Raw genomic sequence first — 21,519 nt, forward strand, 5'->3', positions numbered from 1 at the left:
GGCAGCATATGGGTGGGAGTCCAATGCAAGAGTAGATGAGATTACCCACGGAGATGGGAAATAATGAGAGCAGTCTGCCAAGGATGGATACCCCAGGAGCATATAAGCACCCAGTGAACGTAAGAGGAGTCCTTGAAGAGTTAGGAATAACTGGAGAGAGATGAGATTCCAGGGTGTGGAATCATGGACCCAAGGAACTATAGAGATTCAAGGAAAAGGTGAAATCCTATAGGTTAAAGACCTTAAAATGTCCCTTAAATTAGGCAGTTGGGAGACCCATGTTCACCTTGACAAAGCAGTCTTGATGAAGTATCAGGATATAGCTTGGGAGAAGGATTGGGAGATGAAGAAGTATTGACCCTGTACAAGCTTGATAAGAGGAAGGAGAGGACATTTGGACACAGGGAACAGGAAAGGAAAGAATTATTTTGGGAAACACACTGATCCTTTCCTTCTCCACCTAAGGCTTGATCCTGGGCAATTCCACTTCTCATGTGTCTTGTGTTCACTTCCCCCTACCCATTTGATTTGAACTACCCACCTTGAGGAGTCACAGACAGACACTGAATTTCATCACTTTTCAGTTATTTTCATTCACTCAGTTCTGTACCATTCACTGGGTTGCTGGGCATTTCAACACCTGTCAGCTGCAAGGGGGAGAGGGCTAGAAGGTTTGCAGCTCTGGGGTACAGAAAGAAGGCAGTAAGAGTATGCTAACTCACCAGTCTAAGCAGAGCCTGGGGACCTGCAATGTCTCACTGGTGAGCTCCTGGGGAGTTTCCAAGTGTTGTTAATATTTTGCCATCACAGACCACCTACCACAGGGCTTGACACCCCATGCAGAATACTGTGATTCAATCCTGACGATGAGTCCAGAAGGTACTGCAATTCCCCGGAAACACTCTTACTGTCAGGAACGCAATCCCGGGCTGGTACATTAGGGTTGGCTGCACTCTGGCTGATATTTCTCCACTCCTCATTCTTGCTCCCAACTGCTGAAACCTCACTGATTGTGGGAGTATGCAACCCAACTCAAGAGGGGATCTCCTGCGGTGGTGGTGCGGCTCAAGGTGGGCTAAAAGCTCCCACCCACGAACCAGTCAACTTTCTCAATCATTTAACCACGGCAACATTAGCTTGGTGTAGAGTTTAGGTAACAGGGCTTTCATATGGACACTTTGAGTGAAGATCAATCATTTCCCCATTAGAGGCTTCCTAAAGGACTCCAAAGGGGATTGCCATGGCCTTGGGAGGAAAGAATGAGGTCATGTAGTCGATAGCTCTGATAGCTCTGTCTCACACAGAATGCAACACAAGCAATGAACTCCAGGCCGACAGGCTGGTAAGTGGATTGGAATCGTGTGGCTGGCATCTGTTGGGTTCTCTCAACTCAGTAGTCCAAGGTCATTTCCACATGTTTCACCTTGACACATGGCAGGGCTAAACAAAACTACCAGAGAAACATTGCTTTTTCTCTGGCATTTCTTAAGTACAGGTGACTAGAGGGATAGAGGACAGTGGCAGGCAATGACAAGGCTCTGTGAAGGTTAAACGCTGTCTAAAAACTGCCCAGAATAACTCCCATCTCCTAGTGAGGGTCCCTGTAGGTGTGCCCCCATCCCCATCCATGTGGCTCAAGAAATCCGAAAGGCATATGGATCTTTATAACTCTGGTCGAAGGTTCAATGGAGAAGTTTGAATCTCATCTATAGGAAGATTAGATGTTTTTTATAAATTTTTGTAGTTACTGGTATATTTGTAATCCAGGACCATGAAACATCTAATGTCAGAGAAGCCGAGGACCTGGGAGCATGAAGGAACTTGAGCTACCTGTCCAACTTTCTCATTTAAAATTAGGACACTAAGATCCAGAGAGAAGTCCTCATCAAGTATGCTCACCAGGGATGGGGGTAGGGGGTTAAGAAATGGTTTAGAGGCTCATGGCCCCTTTTCTTCGGCAAATAATATGTTTTTGGGTTGAGAGTCCATTCTCGCATGGCAAACAGGACTCTGGCTGACCCACAGGAAAAAGGGTTTGGCCCCATATTTTGATTTGTTTTGTTTTCCACCAATCCCCGAGAAACTCGTCCCCACCGGAGATTCCTACCTCCTGGGGTATGTTCCATGCCATGTAGACGTGGCTTTTAAATTCATCCATCCAGACTTCAGCCACCCTGAGAGCGTTCCTGCGGACATGGGCGGTGAGGTCCTCTGTGTAGGGCTTGTGGGCCCGCTCAATGTGGGCAATCCGTGAGCAGGGCAGGACCTCCACGCTCCCGCCACACTGCCACACCTGCAGAAGACATGGAGCCACTCGTCAGAGCCTGCCTGGCTCTGCCTTCCCACACCAGAACTCAGGCAGCTACTTGACATGAGCAGGAAGAAATTCAGCCCCTTCACCTTGACTTCTCAGATCACGAGGGAGTGGGCCATACCTGATTTATACTCCTATAGCAGCAGGATGGCTATGGAGTCATTAAGTCATATCTTGGTTCTTATTGCTATGGATTTGCCAACAAAAAAAAAATGGATGCACTTTTTCCCTCCACCTGTGAGCCCTACCCCACCAAAAAAAGAGACCAGACATTTTGTTCCAAAGATCTGGATTCTCCTTGCACTTGGGGGAGAAGTTAACAAAACCCTTGATGATAGTCTGCAGCAGTGCTTGACATAGAGGAACCAGCAAGACTCCCATCACAGACATCCTCTTCGGACCACATGGGCCTGGACAAGAATTAGTGATCAACACAGAGAAGGGTGTCACCACATACCCTTCTTCTACTGCATCTTTCCCAGGCTCTGGGTTCTGACTGAATCTGAGGGAGAGCGCTGCAAAGAAGCAAATGATATTAAACTTCTTACCAACCTTGGAGAATAGGAGCTTGATCCGAATGCAATTAGATTATGAAAGATAAACCTTGCATTCTAAGTGTTAATGGGCAGCATCTCAAAGCTCTCGCTACAATCTTTCCAGCCACCCTGACCTTTCAATGTTCCTGAACATGCACTCTTTTGTGCTTCTAGGCTTTGGTCCATTCTGCTAGTAATTTTAGAAAGCCCCCTGCCCTCAACTCCTTCTTCAGCTGAAAAAATTCACCTCTCAAGACCTTAATCAGGCTGGGCACAGTGGCTCACACCTGTAATCTCAGCACTTTGGGAGGCTAAGGTGGGAGAATCGCTTGAGCCCAGGAGTTTGAGATAAGCCTGGGCAACATAGTGAGATCCTGTCTCTAAAACATTAAAAAAATTTTTTTTTTTTAGAAGACCTTGATTATACGGCCTCAACATTGTGGAGTCTTTGCTCGATTTTCAGAGTAGAGCCAATTTCTCCTCCTCTGGCCCCCACAGCCCTTGCTACCACAACTAAACTGCCTGTAGGTCAGCCTCACTCTCTGACGGTGTATTCCTGGAGGGCAAAACCTATATCTCACTCACTCACCTAACAAAAGGCCAAGTACATAGAGGTACTTTGTAAGTCCTTGCTGAATAAATAAATGATTGATGCTTCATCAGTCAATCAATCAATGTATAAATGGCTGACATTTACTGAATTTCAGGTGAATCTGAAATACCTGGTTAGAGCTGACAAATGTGGCTTCTGAGGGAAAGTAATTGAGATATCCTGGAAGACGGTACATATTACTTGCCAGATACTGTCAACATCACCATGAACTTGGTAGATGAAGTTCAGATATATAACATGTACCTATCAACAACATTAAGTCTGGGATAAAGCCAGATTTGGATTTAGCTTATTTTCCTTGTGTTAGTTAAGAAGGGAATGCCTTCCTTTCAGCCATCCTGTCACACCAGTTGGCCCCTATAGGTTCTAGGCTGTTGGAGTTGGAAGGTGGCTTACTGATTTATCACTGACTTTAGCTTGTTTTGCCTTGAGTGTATAACTTAGGACCAATAGAAAGGAAACTAACATCCTCACTGAGCGTCTCCTCTGTGCCAGGCACTGGACGGTATATTCAGGAAGGCATCAAAACATGGTGGGTGGCTTATAAGCAGGGCTGGCCATGAGACTACTCAGGTTCACATCCTGGCTCTGCTCTATGCCTGCTATGTGACCTTGGGCAAGCCACTTGATCTCATTGTGCTTCTGTTTCCTCTTCTCCATGGGGATCACGAGTACCTATCTCAGAAGGTCACTGAGAAAATTAAAGCAATGACATGCAACATGCTTAAAAAAAGTGCCTGGTGCATAATAAGCACGTGATCATTCTTAGCTATTACTATCAAGCTGAACAGCAGAATCTTTAGAATCACCCTGTGAGGCAGTTATTATGCCCAATTCCAAGTGAGAAAGTGGAAACTAAAGAATGTCCCTTGCCAGTCACGGTGGCTCACGCATGTAATCCCACCAATTTGGGATGCTGAGGTGGGTGGATCACTTCAGCTCAGGAGTTTGAGACCAGCTTGGGTAACATGGTGAGACCCCATCTCTGCTGAAAATTTCAAAAAAAGAGCCGGGCATGGTGGCACGTGCCTGTAGTCCCAGCAACTTGGAGGGTTGAGGCAGGAGGATCGCTTGAGCCCAGGAGGTGGAAGCTGCAGTGAGCCCTGATCGTGTCACACTGCACTCCAGGCTAGGCAACAGAGTGAGACCCTGTCTCAAAAAATAAAAAAATTAAAAAATAATAAAAGAGGAAGGTCCCTTGCTCAAGAACACACAGCTGATATTTAAGACAGAAGGATCTGTCTGATCCCAAAGAAGCTCAGTGAAGAGCCAACACTTCCCCATGATGAGCCAGCTTTGAAAGGAGCTCCCACATCCAGGAATGCTTCTGAGGATCACAAGAGGGTGGCGGTGAAGGCCCCAGGCTGTGAGCCGCCATTCCCAAGACCTGTACATTCTGGGGACTGTGCTGATTTCCAATTCACTTTGCTCAGGTTCTCTATGAAAGCCTGTGAATCCCATGAAGAAGTTATTGACAACACAAAGAGTCAGGGTAATGATTCTTTTTGTGACTGGAACAGAGGCTATTGCTTGACATATTTCAACAGTACAACACAGAGCATGAGTCATAACAAAACTCTTTTATTACAAGACCTGCTTCTTAAAGGGTCGGTTCACCATTTCACCTTAGAGTGGGCACATCTGCCATCATTCTAATCAGAATGGTGGTGAGGCCCCTCCCATCATGCTTTTAGACACAGTACGAGGAGCGGCATGACTGTCTAGCACCTGAATTCACTCCCCTCTTCCCACCCCTGCAGCCACCTCCCTTGTCCAGGCCATCATCATCATCTCTCATTTGGACTCTGCCACAGACTCCAAACACCTGACCTCCCTCTTCCTATATTCCTTCTCCAAGCTCTTCTCCACTCAGCAGCTGGAGTGACTGAAGGTGTAAGCTGGACCACTCCCTCTCCTGCACCATGCCCCTGGCACAGCCCCTGATCTGGGCTTGCCCCCCACCACCCCTCCAGCCCTGACCTTGTGCTGCCCAATACACTCTATGCTGCAGCCTCTATGCTGTAGCCACACTATTTTTTTTACTTTCTCTCACGTGGTTTTTTTTCCCCTCACCTCAGACTTCTGCACATGCGATGACATACCGAACCCTGCCTGCCTCCCTGACTCATCCTCCAAGCCTCAGTTCACTATCACTTTGCTGCGTCCACTTCCGCTAGGTTCGCCTGGTGTGCTGTGTGGTCCTGCTTTGTTCCCTGATCTAACGCCATTACAATTGCCTGTTTAATCACCTCCTTCCCTCTTGCAAAATGTTCTCAAGCTTGTCACCAAATTCTCCCTTAGACACGTGCTAAATGGTGCTCAGAAGAGATCCTGGGTTTCCAGGGGAGGTGGGGCATCTGGGCCAGGTTGGAGTAGCATGTCGCACTTGAAAGCACAGCTTTGGAGTCTGTGGGAACTGGATTAACATGTGTCCTCTGCCACCTGCTGCTGTGTCACCTTTGGCAGGTTACTTCCCTCCCAAGCCTCAATTCTACCCTGTGGGTGAGGGGATGCAGTGTGGGTAAGTGTTTAACATTGAGCCTACCTCAGTGTGAGCACTACGTGGATGGTGGTCAAGGAAGCATAGACACCCTGGACATGGGGACAGGCCATCTGGGCCAGCTCTGGCGTCACTGAGTGCTTGTGGAGTGGTGTTGGGCTACGTAACCTCTTGTCTAACAAACATCCATGACAATGGGTACCACACCAGGCTGTGGACTCAGGAAGCCCCTGCTGAAGTGCTCAGGATACTGGAAGCCCTCAGTCTGTGTGTGTGTGCCTATTATTATTTCATAATAGTTTAATAATTATTACATTGCTGCTATTTTGACTGTCCTGTACACCTACCTTTGGGGAGCAAACAGGCCACAGAAGACAGGGTTCCTCCCAAATGCCCAGTCCAGCAGAGGGGTGCACAAGGCTCCCTTCTCAGAGACAGGCAGCACTGGTCAACATCTCCAGTCTCCTCCCTTCTATGAAAGGGCACTCATCTATGGAGAAGGTACGCCTTGGCCACGGCATTGGGTTCTTGGCAGCATCTGGGCTTTGCAGCAGATGTGGACTCAGCATGTTTACCCCGCCACTTCTGGACCCTGCCCAATGGCACTGAAGCATACAAGAGAAAGCCTGTACTGGCTGACCCCTGGGTGATAAGTGGCTCCAGTGACCAATGGCTTGACCCAAGAGAGAATTTCAAAAGTCACACCCACAGCTCATCTCAGAGACCCTCTGGGGTGGTAGACAAAGGATAGGAAAGGAAGTCACTGGCATTTGGACCTCATGGAGAATGACATCATGGAGCTTCTATGGAGTTCCATGGGAGGGGCAGGGGATAAGGAAGGGAGAGAAATCGAGCTGGGCCTGGCACATTAAATGTCCAATTCGCAATTGGCACGATAGAGCAAGCCCCAAACCAGAGGGAGCATATACACAGGAAGGCCTGTGCTGGGGAAGCAGGGCAGCTGGACAGGGGATGAGGTATGGGTACAGAGATGGCTTGGCATTGTGAGCTCTGGTGGGTAGAGATGCCTAGGGGAGAGGGCAGGTAGCTGGGTACCAAAGGGGTGCCTGAGAAATGAACACCAAGGGTTGGAAACAGAGAAGGCAGGTGTGGTCATGGGGAACAGGGCACAGGAAGCAACAACCAAGATGTAGACCCTATTTTCCACATACGATGGCTGAGGGCATGTGGCGAGGGCAGGCACTGGGCACACCTGACGGGACATCAACACAAAGCTGGGTCCTGAGGCTTCTGACGGGCCCTGAGCAACACGTTTCTTGACCACACTAAGTTTTTTCCTGTCTATGTGCCTTTGCACCTGCTATTGCACATCCTAAATAATTTCTCCTCCACTTACAACCCAGCTCAGATACTACCTCTTTTGATCTGCCCAGTGTAAATTAGATCCCCTCTGAATACCTTTAGTGCCCTGCCTTTTTCTTCATAACACTTACTCAAAATACTTTTACTTCTGTATTTATTCTTTAAATGTCTGTCTCCCTTCACTGGACTATAAGTGCCATGGAAACAGGAGTGTGTCTATGTGTTTACCACTGTATACATCAGCACCTGCCACTTAGTCTATATTCAATAACTATTATTTGAATGAGTGAATTCAGGAATCTGAGAGTCCTGGGCTTTCACTGACTATAGAGGCATGGTTTTAACTAGCTCAGCGGGATGCCCTAATAAAGGCCATAAACATAAAATGTGGCTGGATTTTACTGAATACAATGACTTTCTTCAAACTCAAGTGGTTTTTCAGCAAAGCTCTGACATTTAAGTGCATACTGCTGCAACCAAAGAGAGTTACTTGGGCTGCAGAGCTTAAATTAATGTCGTAAAACCTAGGAAGTCATCAAATGAGCACAGGCAATAGCAGGCAGCTTGCTCTTGTGGCACCATGAACTCACTAGAGAGAAAGCCTCCAACCTCACAAAATCTCGGATATGCCTACAGAGGAGCTACTGGGACCACCTCCCACATGTGGCCAAGAGCCTAAAGTGGATTGTAGAGAGCAGTTACCCAGGGCAGAGCAAAATCACACTCACCACCGGCCCTTCCCAGAAAACCCTAGTCCTGTTATCACTTCTGAAGAGACTTAAAACACCCACCCAGAACTACAAGACAGCATGTAGGTCTTAGGGGCTGGTGGAAAGGATTTGAATCCTGGCTCTGTCATATATTAGCCTTTGACTTGGACCTGTCTTTGGATGTCAGCTTTTTCTTGGAAATAATGATTCCCCAGGTTTAAAAGAGATGCTGTATATGACAAACTCCCACAAGCAAAGACAGGCATGTAGTGGGTTCTCAGGGAGGCTCAGATCACTTTCTCTTCCCAGGTTGAGGGGTCACTGGTACAAGGTCAGGGTTACATGTTGTATTGGCCACTCACACAAACAAGCCTCCTGCTCCCAAGCCTCAATTTCCCCCAGCTGCCAAATGGGGCAGCTGGACTCAATGATGTCTTAGAGCCCTTCTACTTTTTGCATTCTGTGATTTTGTGTTTTCTAGCCAGTGCCTCAAATGAGGCCCAGTACTTGAGACACACCTGAGAGTTGTAAATTGGGTTAAAATAGGGACACACAGTAGACAAAGCAATGGGATGTAGTTTGATCATCTCTTCTACTCCAAGACTCACGACTGCTCCACAGTCTATGACAGGGATGGCAAATGAGTTTATACTCCTGTGTGAAATCAATTTGCTTATTAATATCCTTCTGAAGCACTGTGTTGGGAAGAATTCTGAGGCTGTCTCCAGTCTCAGTGGAGAAGCATGCCACAATTTATTCATTACGGTTACCATGGGTAAGGGACTGGGGTTGGTGGCACTTCAGCCTTGTACTTCATAGCCACATCCACAAGAGTAGATCCCAGATACTCTCCAGCTTTTATCTTCTTATGACTTTTAATGAGCTCTTTGCTCTTGGCAAACTGTTCCCACTGTTCTCTTAGCCCAGAAAGCCTCCTTCCTGTGCTCCACATCCATCCAAAGTCGGCCTGGCCCAGCTCCTCCAAACTCTTGGAACTCATGACTTGTACGACTCATGTGGTCCTTATTTCTGAGCTCATGTGGTTAATGATCTTTTTAAGTGTAACTGTCTCGCCTAACTTGGCTGCAAAAGCAGAGACAAGAGTGAAAAGCCAAAACCAGCAGGCTACGGGGAGGAAGGCGAGGTGGATGCAGGCTGAGGCAGAGGCCTGGGGAGAGTTGGCAGAAGACCAGAAAGTCACTCACAGAGTGGCTGAACAGTCAGAGGTGTAGGCAAACAATAGGGCCGGGCAGGACACTGGCGCTCCAGGTATCCTCCAATTTTGTACTCTGGGCATTTCACTCACCTCACTCTATCCTGGCTCTGCATGGGAATAAGAAAGGGAAGAGAGGGCCGGGCATGGTGGCTCATGCCTGTAATCCTAGCACTTTGGGAGGCCAAGGCAGGTGGATTACCTGAGGTCAGGAGTTCGAGACCAGCCTGGCCAACATGGTGAAATCCCTCCTCTACTAAAATACAAAGATTAGCTGGGTGTCGTGGCGGGCGCCTGTAATCCCAGTTACTCGGGAGGCTCAGGCAGGAGAATCGCTTGAACCCAGGAGGTGGAGGTTGCAGTGAGCCAAGATCGTGCCATTGCACTCCAGCGTGGGTGACAAGAGCGAGACTTCATCTCAAAAAAAAAAAAAAAAAAAAAAAAAAACCCAAAAAAAACAACAAAATGGGAAGAGAGGTCAAATCTGGACAAGGCCAACACAAAAGCCAGAGGCAACCAGCAAGTCAGGGTCAGGGCATACAACAGAGCAGCCAGGATGTAGACAATGTCAGTGTGGAGATAACCTCCCTCCAAAATATCTCACTCCCACGCTGGCAACCTTTAGTCTCCAGATAAGAGCACACTCCTTAACATGGTTTGCAAGACCTCTCAAAACTGGCCCTGCCTATTTCCCGCAGCCTCATCTCTCATGCTACCTAGTTATGTCCAGTTATGCCATGGACATAGGTGGATCACATTCTTGGGTTTCTGTCTCCTCTTCCTGATACTCTCTTTACTGGAAATTCCCATGCCCCAACCACGTATACACTAATATCCCTTGCTAATTCCCACCTACCTTCCCTGGCTGCCCTAGTTTTGGCTAATGCCTTGGCTATGTATTCCTATATCACCTGTAAGTCCTCTTGTACAGTCTGTGTGATAACTGTGTGTGTGTGTGCAGCTTAAAGACACATAGTACAACATACAACTGTTGACCTGCCACCCCCCCCCCCTTAAGAAGCAATGCTTTGCCAGTGCCTTAGAAACCTCTGTGTGCTTCTCCTTACCCCCCGAGGTAACCCATTATCCTGAATTTTGTTAATAATTTCCTTGCCATAAACCTACTCTGCACATTGTTTAGTTCTGCCTGTTTGCGAACGCTATATAAATGGAACCAGATTGCATGCATCGTGCAACTTGCTTCTTGCTTCATTTATTTTCATCACCATAGTGTTGCATTGTATAAATATGCAGTAATTTATTTATGCTCTCTTTTGTTGGTTGACAGTCTTGTTTCCAGTATTATGGATGGTGCTCCTCGGAACACGCCTGTATGTGTCTCCTGGTGCACAAGAGTGGGCAGGCCTCCATGTATTTATCTCACAGTGAAATTTCCAGAGTACAGGTTGTATACACATGTTCAACTTTCCTAGGAAAAGTGACACTGTTCCAAATAACGTGGATCACATTATACTCGCACCAGCACGGATGAGGCTCATATTGCTTCCTATCCTTGCCAACGTTTGACATTGTCCAACTTTTAAATTTTTGCCAATCTGATGGGCATGAAATTCTCCCTCACTGCAGTTTTAATTTGTAACCTCCCCTGTTTACTAGTGAGACCGAGGTTTTTTGTTGTTTACGCGCCCGCAATACTGAACTCTGAGAGAAGGCGCTTGTCAGCTTTGTCTTCATTAAGACATTTCTGATGCCTAAACAGGGCTGGCACATAAGAGGTGCTCAAAAAATATAAATTGCACGAATGAAGGAACCAGAGCTGGACTTTATGTCTGCATTATCCCCAGTGCACTTTACTTGGTGCTCTCCCAGGTTTCCCAGGGTACGTATTTAGTTATTTTAAAGTGTAAGGGAACATTTAAAAAATCTGTCAATGCTTATTCCTTTCATCAGAGCCTGCAGAAAAACACTCCCTGAGGATATGGTTTCCCAAGCCCTCTTCTTGCAATAAACACTTCCGAAGAGTCCTCTGTGTGGAATTGCTGCTTGGAAAAAAAAAAAATGATGCTTTTTCTTGGAAGGTGTCCCTGAAGGGGTCTGAACATTTGGGTTAGCCCCAACAAACACTTGAAGCAGTTCCTCTGTTTGGAAGGGATCCCTCATAACTATCAGAGGCAGCAGGATTCATTGGGCAGAATTCCAAGAGAGACAAGCTGCGCTGGAATGTCTGGAAACTTTCCATGAAGAAAAACTTAAAAGACTGTTTTGCAGGAATCTGGGATTTGCTGAAACAGCTGCTTACCCACAGGAAACCCAGGGTCAAGTTACAGGGGCAACAGTAATGTGTCATTCTCAGCAAACTGGCCCATTGCATACAGGGGGCCTGGCTTTTCCTTGGACCCCAATGCTCTGCCTAGGAGTTCAGGTAAGGACATTCCAGGAGGACTGCTTTGCAAATGTGTGGTCATTGAGACTAGAAGGTATGTTCAATGGTTCTGACCAAGAAGGGCTGATTCGTAGTTACCTCAAATCTCATTATCAGCAAACAGGCCTGATTACTATTGTCCAAACTCAGGCCAGATGAGACTCAAGACAAGTTGGAAAAAGGAAGATGTCAGGCTCTGACATACAGGGAGGGGTTGGGAAACTGAGCCAGGAGTACGGTGGTCTCCAAAGGTGTGGCAGAGACCCCTATCGCTCACTGACACCTGGGTGCTCCTCCACATTTCCCTGCACCCCTTGCAGTCAGGAGGGTGCAAACTGATGAAATGAGAAAGGACACGGCCTCTGCCACTTCCCGGGCAAGGTGGGTGACTATCCAGTATGTCTCCTTAGGTGCACTTCTACTCCCCACCCCACCATCTGCTGGATGTTGAAGCCAGGGTGAACTTGAAGTTCAAAGATGATGAACCCACAAGAGAAGCAATCAGAGTCCCCAAGTCACTACTTGGAAAAAAGCTGCCCAGGAGAGCCTCCCAGCCAGCCTTCAGGGGACTGTGTAAGCAAAATGGGACATTTCCTGGGTAACCTTTATTTCCAGCAGTTCTGAGAGCTACTGTTTCAGTCTGTGATGTTACCGGAATGTAAGGAGGCAAGGTGACCAAAGAGGCATGGTCCCTGTAGGTATCAGTTGCCAGAGGTTCAATCTACTGTGTGGGGCTCACAGGAGAAAGCTCCAGGCATAGGGACAGATGGAGTGTCTGGAAGGTGACCGCTTCCCAATTCCAGCTGATGAGTCCATTCAAAGCAGGACCCCACTAGAGGCTGAGGATGCAGGGAGCAGATCTAGCCCCAAGGGGTGAGAGAGGGACCTGCAAGGGGCAGGCAGGGCATTAGAACTCCTGCACATCAGGCTGCCGTGAGAGTTTGGTTCAAACTCAGAACCAGAGCAGAGGGCAGAAAACCAAGGGTGAAGCTAGCCAGGTGGTAGAGGAAAGGTCCAGGCTTGAAGATGACATACAGCTCCAGATTCCTTGGAAAGCCACAGACAGAAGCCCTGTGGCAACTCCACTTACGCAAGAGGGAGCCAGCTGGTGAGGCCAGGGCTGCAGCCACGCTCTTCAAGCCCTTGTCAGGGGACACAAAATCTAGAAGGAGCTGACCCTCACAGCTTCCTGCTGCACAAGGCTGGGAAGGTGAGCTAGTTCAAGTCCAGGCATATCTATGGAACCAAAACCCCACAGAAGCCCCAAACTCAGAGACAGAAGTATTGGCTAGTTCCAAATCAGGGTCCCATTGACACCTGCGCTATCTACTTTACTCATGTCTTTGTTTTGAAATAAGATCTCTGGCCCCCATTGCTGTCACTGGTGCTGCCAGAGAATGACAATGAGCTTAAATGTCACAGGGATTTGGGGAGCAATTTTCTAAAATCCAAATAAAAACCTTCCCATCCCTAATCTGAGAGTGATTTTTATCAGCTAACGGGGCTCATCTATTTACTCAGCATGTTCAGAGCCCTTTTTGGGGGTTAAGTCCCTTTCAATTGCTGTGAGGCACCGTCTCCTCGTGGACGTGCTTGTGCTATCCAGCTGCTATTCACAGTGCATCTCCTGGACCATGTTTAATTTATACTTTGCTATATGAAGATGAACTGCTTACTCATTAAAAGTATTTCTTTTTTTATGTCTCTAATCAGTGGCTGTTTCTTTCCTCTCTCTGAAGCTTAATCGAATCAGAAACAAATTCCACACATATGAGTGGCTCATTAGCATGTCCCAGTCAGATTCAAATTGGTTGTCCATACCAGATGCCCCCAAAAGGATGACACTGGCCCAAAGAAGGACTCTTTAAGCCAGTGTCCAAAGGGTGTTGCCATGATAAGCCAGGAGGGTCCTTTTTGAAATCCAGGGTAGATACACTCTGTCATTCCCAGCACCATGGAGCCGTCTGATGACAGGTAATGGATGTGTCATTGAGACGGGGTTGGTGGGAGGCAATGTGGCCAAGCCTGGGAGCAGACATCAGAGGAATGTCTGGTGTCTATGTGTCTGGCTCAAGTATCATCCTCATGCTTGGCTCAGTGAGGCCCTTTTATCAAATGATACAAATGAGGCTGAGATGCTGAACATTCTCTCACTCAGAAATGATATTTGTTCTAAAGAGCTTTACCTCTTAATCAAATGATACTCAAATTATAAACGCTGGTATGCTAGATCTTCTCTTAAAGGATTTGCCCTTTTCATAGACATCAAAATGAATCGTCAGCATGGGCATCATCACTGGTGTCGTCTCTGAAAGTCACCGATAGCAAACTCTCATTTTATACAGATTTACAAAAGAGATCAGCATACTGCAATAGAGTAGAACTGAAGGGAACCTAATCAGGACCTCCCATTACTTCCCAGGTGAGCAAACTGAGGTTCGGGGTCACAGGATAATTTAGAAGCATGGCAAGATATGGATCCAAGAGCCTGCCTTTTGGAAGACAGGAAGTCATTATGGTTCAGAGCATAGCCTCGGGGGCCAAACAGTCTTGGTGTCAAGTCCTACATTTCCCATTTGCTGAACTGGTGACTTTAGGCAATTCACTTCACCTTCCAACACTCAGTTTCCTTGTCTATCAAATGGAGATAAAAGTGATAAATTCCAAAGACAGTTGTGATAATTAAATGAGGTAATACATAGAGACAGTTTATTTCATCACCTGGAAGAAGTTTAGAGCCCCCTAAGTATTAGCTATAATTATTATCACTATAAGATTCCATTGATTGTAAGATTCACTATTGCTATCCCACAGCTTTTCAGGGCAGGAGGAAACACACTACATTACTCCAAGCTCAAGATTTATATACCCAAGTGCCTACATCTCACCTTCACTCTCATGTGTCTCAGGCATCTCAAGCTTACCATGTCCAAAACAAAGTTCCTGCTTTTCTTCCCTGCCTCCCCATCTGTCCCTTAGTCTTCCCCTCATCCATCTAATAGCCAAAGCCTGTAACCTGTAATTCATCTGTAGCAATGTCTTCTTCCACCCTCTCCACATCCAATACATCAGCAAAAGCAAATAGTTCTACCTCCTAAATATAGCTTGAATTTAATCACTTCTCTCCATCTGCACAGCCAACATCCTGGTCCAAGTCCCTATTATTTTTGTGTGGGCATCTCCATCCAGAGCCTCTTCCCTGGTCTTTCTGTGTTGCCATGTTGCCCTTCAATCTGTATTGCCCTCCAATCCACCTTTTAAAATTGTACATCAGAGCATGTCCCTCCTCTGCTTTAATGCAGTTCAGCAGTTATTTACTGAGCACTTACTATGTGCTAATCTTTGTTGTAGGAGATGGGAATCTTATCACAGAACAAAATATAAAAAAATCCCTGACTTTCTGTTACTTACACTGTGTTCTTTCTGTTACAGCACTTCCTATGGACTGAATTGTGTCCCCCTTCCTCAAATCCGTACGCTGAGGCTCGAACTCCCCATGTGACTATATTGGACATGGGGCATTTAAGGAGGTGATTAAACATGTACAAAAAATTATCAGTAGAATGACCATATGTTCTGGTTTGCCGGGGACAATACTGGTTTATACCTAGTGTTCCACTGTTATTATTAGTAGCACCCCCTTTCACTCTCAAAGCTTCTAGTTTAGACAGTAAATTAAAATTTATTTACTATTTATTATTTATTTATATATGCCAAATGTATAAGGTCCAACCTGATTTTAGAAACACTGAAATCCCAAATAAGTATCTGACTTAAAATCATGGTCTTACTAATCTTTTCCCTCTCCTAGTCCATGATTTCTCTTTATGACTGCAATCCCAGTGCGGTGAAAATTAAGCAAGTCATCAAGACCCTCACCCACTGATATGCAGCATTTGAAGCAGGCCTGAGGAATAAAATAGAGCACCCCACCATTCGGTGCTCCAAGCCAGGATAGAGACCAGAGCCCTGTCTCTTGAATTTTCCCGAACTAGACAGAGAGAGAGAGAGAGAGAGAGAGAGAGAGAGAGAGAGAGAGAGAGAGGACCTAAAGGAGTAAATGGTGTTTCTGGGCCATTTATACCAGGGGTTAACTTTATTTTCAGGACTGACTTTATATACAGGTAAGCCTTGTTTTATAGAAAAACTTGTGTGCAGGGGTTATTTCTGGATACCAGACTTTATAGAAAAACTTATGTGCAGGGTTAATTTCTAGATACCAGCACCCACAGCACTAGAAAAAAAATGTGCTCACGGGTACCCTGTCCCTTGCATTGCTTTACAAAGCCAAGAACATTTGCATTTGGAGATGCCTCTGACCCCTCCTTCTGCAACTTCCGATTTATGAATATCAGATCTTGTCCAAGGAAAACCACAGCAGTGTCAGAGGAGGAGGAGAAGGAACCCTTGCTCGGTTTGTGGCAGTTCTTCTGAGGAACTGATTCTGGCCTTGCTTGGTGGTCCCCTCCAGGAAAACTAGAGCAGCAATGTAATGGTGGCCAAGAAGCAACCTTCCAGGGTCTGATACAAAGCAGCATGCAGACTCAGCTAAAGAAGAACAAAGAACAAAAACAGAAACAAAAGGGAGACAGAAGATGACTCTGGGGAGCTTTAACATACACTGTGAGCTTCCAGGTTTCTTTGGCTTTTGTTTTCGCGTTTTTCCAAAATTCAGGAAATTAAATATTGATACATGACTATTATCAAACCCCCAGTCTCTAATCAAATTTCACCAATTGTCCCAATCAAGGCCTTTATAGCTATTTTTCCCCTTCATCCCAACTTTTTTTTTTTTTTTGAGATCTGAGTCTCGCTGTTTCCAGGCTGGAGTGCAGTGGCGCCGACCACTGAGCTCACCTCCCCGGGTTCATATTTATTCTGCCTCAGCCTCCTGAGTAGCTGGGACTACAGGCTCTCACCACATCAAGGCCTCCTCCTCCTCTCCGCCACTTATTTTAGAGACGGGTTTCACTGTGGTCTCGATCTCCTGACCTTGTGATCCACCCGCCTCGGCCTCCCAAAGTGCTGGGATTACAGGCGTGAGCCACCGCGCCCGGCCCATCCCAACTTTTTAAGAAGGTAAAAATTTCCTTTAGGTTGACTCCCCAAATCCTTTATCAATCATTACCTCGTTTGTGCATTTTATTAATCTCTCTTTTATACAGCTCCCTCATGGAACGCAATTGAAAACACCTAAGTGTGAAGACCCTTCCTGAGTAAAACTGTTCATGGGCGCTCTCCTTCTGCTCCCCACCATTTCTAGCTAATCGCTTCATTATGTACTTTTTAAATCGCTTTGTTCTGTAGGGATTAATTTTGCACTTATCTTCACTAACCGTAAAACTTTTACAACGTACTGTTAAACTGCGTCTACTCAGCTGCTGGTTTGTAATTGCAAAGAGTCACTCCACGGCTGGCAGGTGTGCTAGGAGATAACATGCAATGGCCACGGAGCTTCCTGCTCCATGTTTTCAGATGCCTTCCTGGAGCCGCTGGGTAAGGGGCAATTGGTTCTGGACTGGCTGCTTGGGGTACCGAAATTTCCTTACATATGGAGATCACCAGCTAGGGAACATCCTCAAATCCCAGATACTTTGGCCTCAGAGGCCTCAGGTTGCTCCGACCTCAAAGGCCTTGGGAATTTCAGACCCTACAGGTCCCAGGAGCAGGTCTATCTACGGCTGACCACCTAGAAGGCAACAAAATTTCAACTACTCTCTCAAGGTCAAGTCTGTACTTTCTCAAGGCTCAGGCACTTGCCCTCTGCCTATAAGCTGGCACTAGATACCCAGTCTTCAAAGAGTCCCTCTGCTTCCCTTTCTGGCCAAATGCAATCTCTAAACTCTCCACCTTCCACCAATCTCCACCCACTCCCTCCTTAGCCCTTTGAAATGTCTTCTATCACTCCCCCTTGACTCCAACTATTGCCTCCAAAGCCTTCTTATGGCTCTATCTGGCACCTTTTCTCCACTTGCTTTCTCAGAGCACAGGCTGTTGGTTTAGAGGCTTTGGACAGAACTGTGTTTAAATCCAGGCTCCTCCACTTTTTCTCTTGGGACCAGGGCAAGTGCCTTAACTTCTCTGAGCCTCAGTGGTCTCATCTGTAAAATGGTGACAGTAATTCTGGTTTCCTTGATTCTTGGGAGGAGTAAATGACATACAGCATAAAACTCACTAGAATATAAAAGTTCTATGAGGGCAAACCTAAGTTATCTCATTCATCACTGCATATCCAGTCCTTGGCACAGCATCTAGAATGGTAGGTGCTTCATAAATATTTACTAAATAAATGCACTAAATACAAAATAAACATTCAACAAATGTTAGCTATTATCATTAGTATTCATGTTTGCCTGCCTGTTTGAGTTCTGAAATGCTGCCTTCCCCTAACATCTGTGATTGTCCACCAATACAGCTCCTATCTTTCTGGCTGATTCTTCTCTGTGACTGTGGGATCACACTGTCCCCGCCTCCATCTCCTATGCCCATGTCCAATTCTAAAATCTCTTCTCTTTTCAGAAATGGTCACATAGAGGGCACCTGATCCCACTGTCTTATCTCAAAGTTTTTTCTTTCTTTTTACCTTAGTTATATAGTTTTGACTTTCTGTTGAATCCAGGTATTATATTTCTATCTTAACACCAACTGCATGTTACAAGGAATATAATACATGTTCAGTGTATGAATGGACGGATGAATAATGCAAGCTTTTTGGTTATTTCCACTGTTATTTCTAATGCCAAACTTGCCACATTTTCCCCCTCAAACTATCTCAAAGTCCCCTTTAGCCAAAATGGCACCCTCAAACCTCCCGTCATCTGAGTTTGAAATATCAATGCCATCTTTGTTGGACCTTAATAACTCATTTATAAGAACTGGGAAAGGCTCAGTCTTGACTTCTAATAATCACTCAACTTATTACAATCCAAAACAATTCTAAGGGAACAGATGGACAATGACCTAGCTAAGGCTTTGGGTCATTGGGAAAATTCCCTTTGGAAGCACAAAGGCCTGCAAGCTTGAAATCTGTTTGGTGTCTTTTGAAATTCTTCTCAGAAGACCACGTAGATGAACACTTATTCCACCATATAACTGTCAGCCGTCTCTAAGTGTTACCCCACCATAGCAGCTGAAGGACAATGCTAAAGGGATTCCAATTCACAACAAAATGATACAAAACAGTGGCAAAGCTCACAGCCCCGATCCACACAACACACACACACACACACACACACACACACACACACCACGCACACAGACATGTTATCCCAAGCTCTCAGGTTATTCTGAACTCCAGCTGGCTTGAGCCAACCATAACATTTAGCAGCAACTAGAAACTAAAATCCAATTTAAGGTGTTTAATTTTCTCTGTCTCCAGGGATGGGAAATAAAAGAATCTGCTTGCAGCTTTTCTGTGAGATGTTGCATCTGGTGATTTTCTGAGACCTTTTCAGCAGAGCAAAAATGCTGGTCCCCAGACCCCTTTCTCCTCACATCTCTCTAACTGTGTGGGCAAAGATGAGGTTGCTTTACCTGAAACTGTGGTGTCCAATGTTTTTAAGTAATTTCCTTATGGCTAGCTGAGAACAGCCATGATACTAACAGTGAGCTGAGATTACTCAGACCTCTGGGTCCAAGGCCTTTGGGGAGAACCACATACCCAGTCTATCATGTGCCTCAATAACACACATTAACCTGTACATATTAACCTGCCTGGACTGCCTTCACTGGTAATTTTAGCAAAGTCTCTAGCCCTTTAGCCGTGGATACAAATTTTTTAATGTCTCAGATAGTGGTGATGCCTGTTCTAGGCAATTGCCAGGGACTCTTCCTTGCTTTCTCTTCCTCCTCTTTGTCTCTGCTCCCCTGCCCAGATTTCTGACTTCCCCTCTGTTCTGGCTCCTCTCATTTAGTAATCCCCCATCTGCCTCCTTCCTGACTCTGTGGACTCTGGCTCAACCCTCGACTGTTACCCCTCCAGTTCTGAAGTCTCCTGCCACCTCCAGTGAGGACGTTGTGTAGTATCATCTGATTTAGGCCTCAGCACTCTTGAGACATGTGGCTGAACCACTGAGCACTGAAATGGTACTGTGGTCATTTTCCAAAGCAATGCTGGCCTGAGTTAACCCCTGAAATTAACCTTTATGCCATCAATGATTTTAAACCCCGAAGGTAGAGATGGATAAACAACACGACATAGTGATTAAGGCGTTCATTTTTAAACCAGTTAGGCTGGTTCTAATCTGGAGTGGTTCTGGGTAAGGAGGGAGTTATTTAATCTAATTTCTTCCAGGTTTCTAATTTACAAAATAGGGATAACAGCATGAGCCTCACAGGGATCACATAACAATTAATAATATACACAGTGATTGCCAAATAGCATACAATAAATGGAAGTTCCTTTTCAATGAAATTCTTGGCCTCAGAAGACCACATAGATACACACTTATATATATTACGATCACATAAACACTTACTCCACCATACAACAATGGGTCTGCTTTATGGAATAAAGCACCTGCTTCTGTTGCCCAAGAGTGTACATCACTACACCAAATCTCAGACATCCCATACCTTGACAGTTCAAATCCCCACCTTCAGGGTGCTCACTGCTTCCTCGGGAGTCTGCCTCAATGCCACCTCCTTTTTGAAGCCCCACCCAACTCCCACAGGTGGAGTGGTTGCTCCCCCTTGTGCTCTCACAATGCATCAGGATCTTTCAGCCTTGCCATTTTGACCCTGAGCAGGTTGTGCCCTGTTTAGCACATTAACCTGAATTACACTCAGTGATGAATTTTCACTCAGAAATGAGTAAATGTCACTAAGCCAATTTAATTCTCTTCATCGATTTTCTATATGACAAAAGTAAAATATTCCCATCTATACTAATTTTCTAGTTTTATTTTAGCAGAATTATTTTCACTGGGGTTAACACTTTTTTTGCATTGATTTTACAACTAAGATAGGGTTCTTCTATTAGTATGCTTTTACCCATAACACATTTTATAATTATGGCCTCCATCACAGGGTTTTTCTTGGTGGTAATGATTTCCACCAAATTTAGTTTTCCTGAATCAAATTTTGCAAATGTAAATCATGTTAATATTCATTTCTTCAGGCAATTTTTTTGACTTTTATAGTTTTTGCTATGCTCATTTTTATTTGTTGCTTTAGCTTGAGTTGATTGTCTTTACCACTACTTGATTGGAAAAAAAGTAATTGCATTTTTTGATTTTTAAATAACAATTTCTAGAAAGTACCACACAAAAAAGTGTGAGCAGGTTGAGTTGTGTACTTGTTACTGTTGCCATTGGTAGATCAAAGAACACAGAAAGTCCTCAAAGTCAAAATGGAGGGAGGGGTCGAACATTCTGTTTAAGCTCATGACATTTTCTACAATCTGAGATGAGTACTCAGAACATGGTAAGGTGGTTGTCTCTCCAGCTAGGCTGAGAGCCACTCAAAGGCAGGAGCTGTCATTCATCTCCAATTTCCCAGCAGGGGGAAAGTGAATGTTTGAAGGATGAATGAATGAATAAATAATGAACCCACCTGGAAGTGATGAGAAATTTTGTCAGATTTCTTACTGAAGACCACAATGCTATGCCTTCTTAGACCAGGCATAAATGGCTTCTGAAGCCACCTTTCTTGGGTTCATATCGCATCTTTACCACTTACCAGTCATGTAACCTTGAGCAAGTTATATCACCTCTCTCTGTGCTTCAGTATATCAATCCGTAAGTGGGGATAGTAATAGTCCCTACATTTCAAAGTACTGCAAGGATTAAGTGAATTAATACATGTAAAGCACTTCGGACAGTAGCTCACATATAATAACTGCCATATTACTATTAACCATTAGTATTATGGTCATAAAGTTTATCTATCTTTCTAATTTTCTAGTGATACTTGAAGATGTCCTAACAT

At 45.4% G+C, this 21,519-nt stretch overlaps 1 protein-coding gene across 8 annotated transcripts in view; it reads right to left on the bottom strand.

Annotated features, from left to right (window-relative positions):
- The window catches only part of GALNT18 (polypeptide N-acetylgalactosaminyltransferase 18), a 361,437-nt gene that overhangs the window by 67,181 nt on the left and 272,737 nt on the right, over positions 1-21,519 (bottom strand). For 6 of the 8 annotated variants that reach the window (XR_004177488.1, XM_017948635.3, XM_017948633.3 and 3 more), the window contains one exon: positions 2,108-2,293. The exons of the other annotated variants lie outside the window; for them this stretch is intronic. Coding sequence is in view for 5 of the 6 variants with exons in the window: in XM_017948635.3 (XP_017804124.1) it covers positions 2,108-2,293 (186 nt within the window). In the remaining variant the exon portion in view is untranslated. The remainder of the gene's footprint in view (positions 1-2,107; positions 2,294-21,519) is intronic. 8 annotated transcript variants of the gene reach the window in all.

This window comes from Papio anubis, chromosome 12, assembly GCF_008728515.1.
Source record: "Papio anubis isolate 15944 chromosome 12, Panubis1.0, whole genome shotgun sequence".
Lineage (NCBI taxonomy): Eukaryota > Metazoa > Chordata > Mammalia > Primates > Cercopithecidae > Papio > Papio anubis.